The sequence below is a fragment of the Pan paniscus genome, chromosome 18, assembly GCF_029289425.2.
Source record: "Pan paniscus chromosome 18, NHGRI_mPanPan1-v2.0_pri, whole genome shotgun sequence".
NCBI classification, from domain to species: Eukaryota; Metazoa; Chordata; class Mammalia; order Primates; family Hominidae; genus Pan; species Pan paniscus.
Window position 1 is genome coordinate 59,795,282 of NC_073267.2, and position 12,692 is coordinate 59,807,973.

Consider the following 12,692-nt stretch of genomic DNA (forward strand, 5'->3'; position numbering starts at 1 on the left):
ATAATCAACAATCCAAACATGTTTTTCTTTCTCTAGTTAAGTGAATCCAAGAATCTCTCAGCCAAGCACACAGACACTCAGACATCTGCACACCAAGGCATTTCTTTAAATGTAAAACTGTAATACAGAAAAATGAATCACCATAAAAATCAAAAAACCACATGCAGATGCACGACTCATTTTTATCATCCTTGAACTCCCCTGAATGTGAGCTCAAGCTCTGGACTCTGATTCCTTTCTCCTTCTACCAGTGTCTTATACCCACTCATTTCTTCTTTGCAAAATCCCTGTCCTATCTTGTGGTTCTTTTTCATAGTATCCTCTCTACTCTACCTCTTATGTAGAATCAGAACAGTAATGCTAGAAATCATCTTGGAGACCACAGACTAAACCCTTCTTTAGGGATGAGAACACTGAGTCCCAGGGTAGTTAATGTCTTGCCCAAAGTCCACAAGTTAGTGGAAGAGAGCTAAAATGAAAACTCTCTTCTGCCTGCCTGCCATGGTATGGTATGGTGCCAGGATCACCCTTGATTCGTTCCCTAAAGTAGTCTCTTACATAGGTTTCTCCCACTCAGAGTGGTGAGAAAAACCTCAAAAGATATGGCTTATCTTGCGAGTTATTTTCTCCAGAGGATGCACAGTGATCATCTCAGCTTACCCTTCAAAGCCTTTTATCAACTGTCGTCCTGGGGACACTAGTAATTTTTTGCCACTGTGTATAATATCTCGTTTACGCTCTTTCCTGCAGTTTGATGATGATGTGTCTGTGCCTACGCACACACTTCTCTGACCTCAAATGACTTACTATGCACTAATTCTTACCCTTTAAGGAAGAGTCTGCTCTTGTGGAGAGGTGGTTTTGAGACAGTTTCAAATTTTCTCTCATTTGTATATAGTCACATGTAGCTTAATGAAGGGACGCGTTCTGAGAAATGTACTGTTAGGCAATTTTGTTGTGTGACCATCAATGAGTACACTTACACAAACCTAGATGGTATAGCCTATTAGACACCTGGCTAAATGATATAGCCTATTGCTCCTAGGCTAGGAACCTATACAGCATGTTACCATACTGAATACTGCAGACAGCTGTAACACAATGCTAAGTATGTGTGCATTTAAATATAACAGAAGTACAGTAAAAATACAGTATTACAATCTTACAGAACCACCACTGTATATGCAGTCTGTATATACAGTATTATGCAGCACATGACTGTATTTTCTTACTAGAAATTCTGTGCTTCTGACAGGACTGACCAACATTAGATTCCACCCCTACAAATGCAAACAGAGAGCTTTCCTCTTCAGAGTTCTCACAATTCAGCCAGTCTTATCCTGGAATTCAGGCTGATGTTTCAAGCTGATGTTTTATGTCTTAAGAGATAATTACAAGTGAATGCCAATATTTATTTGTATTGATTCCAAGTAAGAATTTTCCTGTCTTAATTTTCTTCTCTTTATTAAAATTTTTTTCATTTAGTATTTTCTACTTTATTTAATATAATATAACCTGCTAATAAAATAAAATCAATACTGTATTGTATCTGTATTACTATGGCCAACAAACAGTGACACAGATTTTAATAACTATTATTTATGACAAAGAGTTTCCTTTACCTGGCTAAGAATTTTCATTCCTGAGTGCAACAGCTTCTTTGCAGCTTTATAATAAATGGTCTCTGGTTTATTGTAAATCATGGCATTAGTACACATTAGTTTGAAGTTATCCTGCAGCAAGAACATTAAGGGAGAAAATGCATTAATGCAAAACAAACTACCCTGCACCCCCAGGTTGAAAATATACAGGTCCTCTAAAAATTTAAAAAGCAACAACATCCCTTTCTTTATTTACTAAACAATACTAACAGTAATTTATTAAGTTTTAAGACTCACCAACAAAACAAATACTGCTAAATGTATTTAAATATGCTATATTATTTCCCAAATTCTTAAATATTTTATAGTACCTGTATATAATAAACTGTAGATCCCAGAATGAAACTTTTAAATGGGTTTCTTCAGTATAATCTTACTGCACATAAAAAAAATGTGAAGAAAATACTTCTATTTCATATGTAATGATTTTAGCTGAGTAGTTCATGTAATTTAAAAAAATATTACTCCTAGCTTTAAAACAAACATCTTAAATTTCCATTTAGGAATTGAACATTTTATTTCAGATCTTGACTGAAAATGGAGCAGTCCTAAATTATCGCAGTATTTCCTGCCAAATTCACATTAACTGAGCAAAAAATGTTAAAACATTTACACTACTTTTATGTGTTTGGATACTATCATAAACTAAACATAATTTGCAGAATGTTGCAAAACCATGCCAATGTGAAATAAACCATACAACCTCAAGGAGTTAAAACATGTAACTGGAGTAGCCAAATTACCAAAACTGTCTTTTTGGCTTAAATTTCAAAGTCCGCTATGTGCTGGTGAACTTGACCCCACTGCATGCTTTCATAGTTAAGTAATTTTTACATCTATAAATGTGCGATTCATTATGCCAAGGCCTTACTAAGTTAAAAGAAAAACCCAAGAAAAGAGAATCTGCCCCCTACAAATTTGTTTAAAAAACAAAAAAAATTCAAATTCCACTATTTAATAGTGATGACAGGTTAGAACACTTAAATAGAACAAAAATAAGTAGACTGAGTTCTATGTACAAGTACGTAAGACTGAGTGAAGGGTCGCAATAAATTTGGTATTAAAGTGGATGAAGTATATGTGGATCTTCAGTTTGGGCCATGACTGTAAATATGCCAGGTCTTGGATCTCTAAGCATCTGATGAAAGCTATGGGATGAGACCTTAAGTATACACACACACACACACACACACACACACACACACACACACACACACACACACACACAGCTGAACACAAAAGTCTTCATGTAATTTTAGTAGGTTCTTGGTCCCTCTAAAGGCTCATTATGGTATTCAAAGGACCCTAGATTAAAGACCTTTGTTACAGATATTTGGAAAAGCTTCCAGGCCATTAAGAATTACTAGGCTGGGCATAGTGGCTCACCCTTATAATTCTAGCACTTTGGGAGGCCGAGGCAGGTGGACTGCTTGAGCCCAGGAGTTTGAGACTGGTCAGGGCAACATGGTGAAACCCCGTCTCTACTAAAAATACAAAAAAATTAGCTGGGTGTGGTGACACACGCCTGTAGTCCCAGCTACTTGGGAGGCTGAGGCACAACAATTGCTTGAACCCTGAAGGTGGAGGTTGCAGTGAACCAAGATCATGCCACTGCACTCCAGCCTGAGCAACAGAGTGAGACTCGGTCTCAAAAAAAAAAAAAAAAAAAATTAAATATGTATTTGGGGGGATGGGACGCAAGTGAACGGAGATACTAGATATATACTCAAACTAAGTGACCATTTGGCCTATAATTGGCCAGATAATGGGCCTATGAACTGGCAAGAGTACTGAATTGTTCTAATGAACACAGGACTGATCTATTAAGCCAATTTGTAGATTCCTTAAATCTTAACATAATGTGCTGGGCTTTACTGAACTATGGGTGATGGCACTGGTCATTCAAAAAGCTGAGTCTTCCTGCACACTTTTCATACATACACACACACACACACACACACACACACACACACATTTTACTTCAACTGCCAAATGAACTGAATAAATATTACTTTAGGCTGTTGAGCTTTCCCTAGAAAAAAGTGGCAATGTAGAAACTCCGAAGAGCTAAGATACCAATTCCTTTCAATTATGATAAACCCTAACCTGCTTAAAAACACTCTGGGGACACACGTCTACTCTTCTTACTGTAAGAGAAAGATCAGAGGAAAATCATGCAGAAAAAAAAAAAAAAAAAAAAACTGTGAAATTCTTTCCCATTAAGCAATGGTAAGGTCAGAAATATGCTGAAATAAATGGTTTTAGCCTAATTTTCATCAGATAAAAAGTTGGGAAAAGTTTCTATTTCTCTAAATAAGAGAGAATGTAATTCAGATTCTTTGGAGAAAGTGGAATATTACCTATAAACTCAACAGTAAAGAGCACTAAACACTGATATTCTTCATAAATCTCTGCTTATCAATATGTGGATGAAAAAAGGGACTAAGTAAAGACACTATCTTTTTTTTTTTTTTGAGATGGAGTCTCACTCTGTCGCAAGCTCTGCCTCCTGGGTTCACGCCATTCTCCGGCCTCAGCCTCCCGAGTAGCTGGGACTACAGGCGTCCGCCACCACACTCAGCCAATTTTTTTGTATTTTCAGTAGAGACGGGGTTTCACTGTGTTACCCAGGATGGTCTTGATCTCCTGACCTTGGGATCCACCTGCCTCGGCCTCCTGAAGTGCTGGGATTACAGGTGTAAGCCACCACACCTGGCCATAAAGACACTATCTTATTTTATTTTTAGGAAAATAACTAACTAGGGTAACCAATTAGGGTCTAACCCTTATAGGTCAGGTGAGCACTACTGTGGTTATGTAAAACAAAGTAGAGGTAAAACAGATATTATCTAAACCAATTAAGTTTGTGGCGGTTGAATACATAGTAAATTTTAATATACATGGTTCCTTTCCCTGGAATCAACACACACCAGGACACTCCCTCAAATGGGAAAAACCTCATCTATAATAGGTATATATATTATAAGTTTTCAGGTCCTTGTACATTTTCTATACTCTTCTTAAAGCTGAAGAAAACATGCTCAACAAATATAGCCAAAATGAACTCAGAGAGCAATTAACTTTCATCAAATTAGAAAATGTAATTAAACTTCTCTTTAGTATTTCTGGACAAGCCAATTTATTCTTTACTTTAGAGTACATGTGATATGGTTTGGCTCTCTGTCCCCACCCCAATCTCATGTTGAATTGTAATCCCCAATGTTGGGGGAAGGACCTGGTGGGAGGTGATTTGATCATGGAGGCAGATTTCCCCCTTGCTGTTCTCGTGATAATGAGTCCTCACAAGATCTGGTTGTTTGAAAGTGTGTAGTGATAGGTTCCAAGGTGGCCAAATAGGAACAGATCCAGTCTACAGCTCCCAGCATGACTGATGCAGAAGACTGGTGATTTCTGCATTTCCAACTGAGGTACTGGGTTCATCTCACTGGGGCTTGTCGGACAGTGGGTGCAGCCCACAGAGTGTGAGCCGAAGCAGGGCAGGGAATCACCTCATTCAGGAAGCACAAGGGGTTGGGGAATTCCCTTTCCTAGCCAAGGGAAGCTGTGACAGACTGTACCTGGAAAATCAGGACACTCCCACCCTAATACTGTGCTTTTCCAATGGTCTTTGCAAATGGCACACCAGGAGATTATATCCCGCTCATGGCTCAGAGGGTCCCATGCCCACGGAGCCTCACTCACTGTTAGCACAGCAGTCTGAGATTGAACTGCCAGGCGGCAGTGAGGCTGGGGGAGGGACGCCCACCACTGCTGAGGCTTGAGTAGGTAAACAAAGCCACCGGGAAGCTCGAACTGGGTGGAGCCCACCTCTGGGGGCAGGGCATAGCTGAACAAAAGGCAGCAGAAACTTCTACAGACTTAAACGTCCCTGTCTGACAGCTTTGAAGAGAGTAGTGGTTCTGCCAGCATGGAGTTTGAGATCTGAGAACAGACAGACTGCCTCCTCAAGTGGGTCCCTGACCCCCGAGTAGCCTAACTGGGAGGCACCTCCCTGTAGGGGCCAACTGACACCTCATACAGCCGGGTGCCCCTCTGAGATGAAGCTTCCAGAGGAAGGATCAGGCAGCAACATGTACCATTCTGCAATATTTGCTGTTCTGCAGCCTCTGCTGGTGATACCCAGACAAACAGGGTCTGGAGTAGACCCCCAGCAAACTCCAACAGACCTGCAGCTGAGGGTCCTGACTGTTAGAAGAAAAACTAACAAATAGAAAGGACATCTGCACCAAAACTCCATCTGTACGTCACCATCATCAAAGACCAAAGGTAGATAAAACCACAAAGATGGGGAGAAACCAGAGCGGAAAAGCTGAAAATTCTACAAATCAGAGCACCTCTTCTCCTCCAAAGGAATGCAGCTCCTTGCCAGCAACAGAACAAAGCTGGAGGGAGAAAGACTTTGATGAGTTGAGAGAAGAACGCTTCAGACGATCAGTAATAACAAACTTCTCTGAGCTCAAGTAAGATGTTTGAACCCATTGCAAAGAAGGTAAAAACCTTGAAAAAAGATTAGACGAATGGCTAACTACATCAAACAGGGTAGAGAAGACCTTAATTGACCTGATGGAGCTGAAAATCATGGCACGAGGACTACGTGACGCATGCACAAGTTTCAGTAGCTGATTTGATCAAGTGGAAGAAAGAGTATCAATGATTGAAGATCAAATGAATGAAATGAAGCAAAAAGAGAAGTTTAGAGGAAAAGGAGTAAAAAGAAATGAACAAAGCCTCCAAGAAATACTGGACTATGTGAAAAGGCCAAATCTACATCTGATTGGTGTACCTGAAAGTGATGGGGAGAATGGAACCAAGTTGGAAAACACTCTTCAGGATATTATCCAGGAGAACTTCCCCAACCTAGCAAGGCAGGCCAATATTCAAATTCAGGAAATACAGAGAATGCCACAAAGATACTCCTCGAGAAGAGCAACTCCAAGACACATAATTGTCAGATTCACCAAAGTTGAAATGAAGGAAAAAATGTTAAGGGCAGCCAGAGAGAAAGGTCAGGTTACCCACCAAAGGGAAGCCCATCAGACTAACAGCAGATCTCTCAGCAGAAACCCTATAAGCCAGAAGAGAGTGGGGGCCAATATTCAACATTCTTAAAGAAAAGAATTTTCAACGCAGAATTTCATATCCAGCCAAATTAAGCTTCATAAGTGAAGAAGAAATAAAATCTTTTACAGACAAACAAATGCTGACAGATTTTGTCATCACCAGGCCTGTCTTACAAGAGCTTCTGAAGGAAGCACTAAACATGGAAAGGAATAACCGGTACCAGCCACTGCAAAAACATGCCAAATTGTAAAGACCATCAAGGCTAGAAAGAAACTGCATCAACTAACGAGCAAAATAACCAGCTAACACATCAAAAAGCTTATCCACCACGATCAAGTTGGCTTCATCCCTGGGAGGCAAGGCTGGTTCAATATACGCAAATCAATAAATGTAATCCAGCATATGAACAGAACCAAAGACAAAAACCACATGATTATCTCAATAGATGCAGAAAAGGCCTTAGACAAAATTCAACAGCCCTTCATGCTAAAAACTCTCAATAAACTAGGTATTGATAGGACATATCTCAAAATAATAAGAGCTATTTATGACAAAACCACAGCCAATACCATACTGAATGGCAAAAATTGGAAGCATTCCCTTTGAAAACTGGCACAAGACAGGGATGCCCTCTCTCACCACTCCTATTTAACATAGTGTTGGAAGTTCTGGCCAGGGCAACCAGGCAGGAAAAAGAAATAAAGGGTATTCAATTAGGAAAAGAGGAAGTCAAATTGTCCCTGTTTGCAGATGACATGATTGGATATTTAGAAAACCCCATCGTCTCAGCCCAAAATCTCCTTAAGCTGATAAGCAACTTCAGCAAAGTCTCAGGATACAAAATCAATGTACAAAAATCACAAGCATTCCTATACACCAATAACAAACAGAGAGCCAAATCATGAGTGAAATCCCATTCACAATTGCTTCAAAGAGAATAAAATAGCTAGGAATCCAACTCACAAGGGATGTGAAGGACCTCTTCAAGGAGAACTATAAACCACTGCTCAATGAAATAAAAGAGGATACAAACAAATGGAAGAACATTCCATGCTCATGGGTAGGAAGAATCAATATCGTGAAAATGGCCATACTGCCCAAGGTAATTTATAGATTCAATGCCATCCCCATCAAGCTACCAATGACTTTCTTCACAGAATTGGAAAAAACTACTTTAAAGTTCATGTGGAACCAAAAAAGAGCCCACATTGCCAAGTCAATCCTAAGCCAAAAGAACAAAGCTGGAGGCATCACACTACCTGACTTCAAACTATACTACAAACTATACTACAAACTATACTACAGTATACTACAGTAACTATACTACAAACTATACTACAAACTATACTACAGTAACCAAAACAGCATGGTACTGGTACCAAAACAGAGACAGAGAACAATGGAACAGAACAGAGCCCTCAGAAATAATAACACACATCTACAACCATCTGATCTTTGACAAACCTGACAAAAACAAGAAAGGGGGAAAGAATTCCCTATTTAATAAATGGTGCTGGGAAAACTGGCTAGCCATATGTAGAAAGCTGAAACTGGATCCCTTCCTTACACCTTATACAAAAATTAATTCAAGATGGATTAGAGACTTAAATGTTAGACCTAAAACCACAAAAACCCTAAAAGAAAACCTAGGCTATACCATTCAGGACATAGGCATGGGCAAGGACTTCATGACTAAAACACCAAAAGCAATGGCAACAAAAGCCAAAATTGACAAATAGGATCTCATTAAACTAAACAGCTTCTGCACAGCAAAAGAAACTACCATCAGAGTGAACAGGCAACCTACAGAATGGGAGAAAATTTTCAGTCTATCCATCTGACAAAGGGCTAATATCCAGAATCTACAAAGAACTTAAACAAATCTACAAGAAAAAATCAAACAACCCTATCAAAAAGTGGGCAAAGGATATGAACAGACACTTCTCAAAAGAAGACATTCATGCAGAAGACACGCGAAAAATGCTCATCATCACTGGCCATCAGAGAAATGCAAATCAAAACCACAATGAGATACCATCTCACACCAGTTAGAATGGTGATCATTAAAAAGTCAGGAAACAAAAGGTGCTGGAAAGGATGTGGAGAAACAGGAACACTTTTACACTGTTGGTGGGACTGTAAACTAGTTCAACCATGTGGAAGACAGTGTGGCGATTCCTCAAGGATCTAGAACTAGAAACAGCATTTGACCCAGCAATCCCATTACTGGGTATATACCCAAAGGATTATAAATCATGCTGTTATAAAGACACATGCACACGTATGTTTATTGTGGCACTATTCACAATAGCAAAGACTTGGAACCAACCCAAATGTCCAATGATGATAGACTGGATTAAGAAAATGTGACACATATACACCATGGAATACTATGCAGCCATAAAAAGGATGAGTTCATGTCCTTTGTAGGGGACATGGATGAAGCTGTTTCTGAGCCAACTATGGCAAGGACAGAAAACCAAACACCGCATGTTCTCCCTCATAGGTGGGAATTGGACAATGAGAACACCTGGACACAGGGTGGGGAACATCACACACCGGGGCCTGTTGTGAGGTGGGGGTATGGGCAAGGGGTAGCATTAGGAGATATACCTAATGTAAATGACGAGTTAATGGGTTCAGTGCACCAACATGGCACATGAATATATATGTAACCAACCTGCACGTTGTGCACATGTACCCTAGAACTTAAATTAAAAAAAAAAAAAATTAAAAAAATGTAAACCATCTAAAAAAAAAAAAAAAAAAAAGAAAGTGTGTAGCACTTCCCCCTTCACTCTCTCCTGCTGCCATGTGAAGACGTGCTTGCTTCCCCTTCATGTTCCAGTACGACTGTAAGTTTCCTTGGGCCTCTCCAGCCATGTGTCCTGTACAGCCTGTGGAACTGTGAGTTAATCAAAGCTCTTTTCTTCATAAATTACCTAGTCTCAGGCAGTTCTGTATAGCGGTGTAAGAATGGATTAATACAATATGCGTATCTCATATGTCTAGAAATAGAAAAAACCCTCAACTTTCATTAAAATATTAGTTTTACTTGTATTGATCTAAGCTAAAAATTTCACTCTAAGGTTGGAAAAAATATACTGTGGAACACATATCAAACTCAAAATTTCGCTAAAGACAAAAATAATTATGAATGAAAGATATCAGAGGACCTATTTCATCTGGTTTTCCATCACCAAGCTCATAAAGTTTTCTGAAGCAGAAATAAACAAAGATATTGGATCTTAAAATAAACTCAATTCTTTGCAAAATAAAAGGTCAATGAGAAAGACTGTGAATATCAGACATGCAGATTTCTACCAAGATTTTGTGTATATAGGATTGAAGAGTTACCTTTAGTTCTTCTATGGACTGATAGTCATTGTTCTTGATCTTTTCTTTCATGGTACTAAAATCCATTGGGTGTTTAATGATCATGGAGTAGCCAGGAGCAATAAAATCAGTCACAGGAAATGAAAAGAAAGCACTTGGATCTTTTCTGTAAAGATATGCAAAATACAATGTAATATTTTATTCTATTACAAACAAATCTATTGGTCTAGGAGCAGAAGTCAGAGGAAACCCTTCAGATGCAGAAAGAATCTGTAATATGTTAACATATTTTTAACTGAAAACTGAAGAAATGATTTTAAAGTCGATTAAGTATTTCATAACAAGGAAGTTTTACATACTAGCTGTACCCTCAGGATGGAGATTTCTTTCTTTTAAAATACACAGCCTCATTAATTAACAGCTACACTTATACAGGAAAACATGAAGCAAAATAAACAACCTCAACTAACTGACCAATGTTTTAACCTTTGGGAGATTAGCACTGAATATTTTTAATCAACCAAAGGGGAAAAGGCCAAAATAGTAACTATGAACATACATCTACAATCCTCCATATTAATTTCTAATAGGCTTGCATTTCTGGTCCATGCATGTCTGTTTTCTCCATAAATGTATATAACTTCTATCATGTGTATGTGGGGGATGCTAAAAAAACTGACATTAAAAAGGTCCTCTTAAATACCTCCGTATGTGTACCAAGACAGGACTGGACCAAAAAAACCCCAAAATCAGAAACTCAAATTTGAAAACTAGTGCTTTTCATCACAGATTCACAACACTGGCTGTACACTAGAATCACACAGGAGCTTTAAAAAAATTCCAATGCGGGGAAGAAGCGGGAGGAAGACTCAGCCTAGACCCACTGTACCAGAAGCTCTTGGGGAAGAAGGGTAGGGTCCAGGCAGTGATATTTCCACAGATGAGTATTGGCATTGGGATTTGAATATTTGGCATTTGTATTTCCAGTATTGTCAGGTTGAGAATGAATGCTTTATATGATTAAATCATTATGCTAATTTTTTTCCCTCTGGAAATCTGACACACCAAAAGTTTTCTTACTCCACAGAATAACAGTAAAAATATGGTTTAAAAAATAACAACTTCTTTAAAAACATATTTACCATGTTGCTAGTCCCAGTGGTAGGCACTTGACATATTTTATATCGAATCCTCACAAAAGCCATCAAAGTGGTGGTATCCTCCACTACCGGAGGATACTGAGGCTCAGTGAGGTTGAAATTATCTATCCTGAGTCATGCATTAAATAAAAGAGTTGAAATCTGACTCAGGTCTATGTGAATCTGCCTTTGTTTTTCACAGCAGGATGCCTAAGCAGTGAGACTAAAAAATGACAACAAGCAAAAATACACAGTCAGGACCCATACATCAAAATGTGCGCTGTCCACAGGAGTTACCGTAACGGCAGCATTCACCTCTGGGTGGCCTCCTGCAGCTACCCTTTGGAGGAAATTATGTAACTCCTAGGTCAGTCATTTTAATACAGAGCCCCATTTAGTTTTGACCAAAAATGCTATTATCAAACTTGATCAACTAGATTTTTTTTTTTTAAACCAGGCTTAGCTCCTGGTAAGGATGAAGAATCATCCAATCACTAAAACTAATCAAAACAGTGTGGCTCTGGGTTCTAATTCCCAATGTCTTTAGACTAAGAAATACTTTCTGAAGTGTCTTTTCATTAAGACTTTGTTTCTAATTGACACATAATAATTGCACATATTTAGAGGGTACAGTGTGACGTTTCAACACATATATACTAACATACATATATACAAGGATACTTCGGTATCACTGTGTAATAATCAAATCAGGGTAATTAGCATATTCATCACCCCAAACACTTGTTAATTTCTTTGAATAAGAACATTCAAAATCCTTTCTTTTAGCTATTCTGATGTATATAATAAATGGTTGTGGACTGCTGTCACCTTACTGTGCAACAGAAGACCAGAGCTTATTCCTCCCATCTAACTGTAATTCTGTACCTGCTGACCAACCTCTACCTTTCCCTTGCCTCTGGTAACCACTGTTCTACTCTCTACTTCTATGAATCAACTTTTTAAGATCCCACATGAGTGAGATGATGTCATATTTGTGCCCTCACCATATTTTCTGTCTTCACATCAGATGGGTAATGTGCTGATGTTCTAACAAAGTTTGAGGGCGGTATATCTCACAAAGGAACACGAAAACCCAATCATTACACTTATGAACTACAAAAGGATCGTGCAGTATTTGTTCTTCTGTGTTTGGCTTACTTCATTTAACATGATGTCCTCTAGGTTCATCCATGTTGTTACAAATGATAGTATTTCATTCTTTTTAATGGTGAAATAATACTCCATTGTGTATACATACCACATTTTAAAAAATGCATTCATCCATTGATGGGCACTTAGACTGATTCCATCTTGGCTACTATGAATAGCACTGCAATTAACACAAGAGTACAGGTATCTCCTGGACATACTGATTTCATTACCTTTGGATATATACCCAGTAGCTGAATTGCTGGATCATATGGTAGTTCTATTTTTAATGTTTTGAGGAACTTGTTGTCCATAATACTTGTTG

General features: G+C 38.6%; 1 protein-coding gene and 1 non-coding gene across 7 annotated transcripts in view; both read right to left on the reverse strand.

The window, feature by feature from the left end:
* The window catches only part of BRD7 (bromodomain containing 7), a 53,955-nt gene that overhangs the window by 24,756 nt on the left and 16,507 nt on the right, over window positions 1-12,692 (reverse strand). For all 6 annotated transcript variants that reach the window (XM_055099542.2, XM_034940136.3, XM_034940137.4 and 3 more), the window contains exons 5-6: window positions 10,101-10,245; window positions 1,623-1,733 (exon numbers count right to left, since the gene is read on the reverse strand). In XM_055099542.2, the coding sequence (XP_054955517.1) occupies window positions 1,623-1,733; window positions 10,101-10,245 (256 nt within the window). The remainder of the gene's footprint in view (window positions 1-1,622; window positions 1,734-10,100; window positions 10,246-12,692) is intronic.
* LOC112437476 (small nucleolar RNA U13) lies at window positions 12,240-12,343 on the reverse strand. Its single transcript, XR_003026078.1, has one exon. It is a non-coding gene; the product is annotated as a small nucleolar RNA U13 (small nucleolar RNA).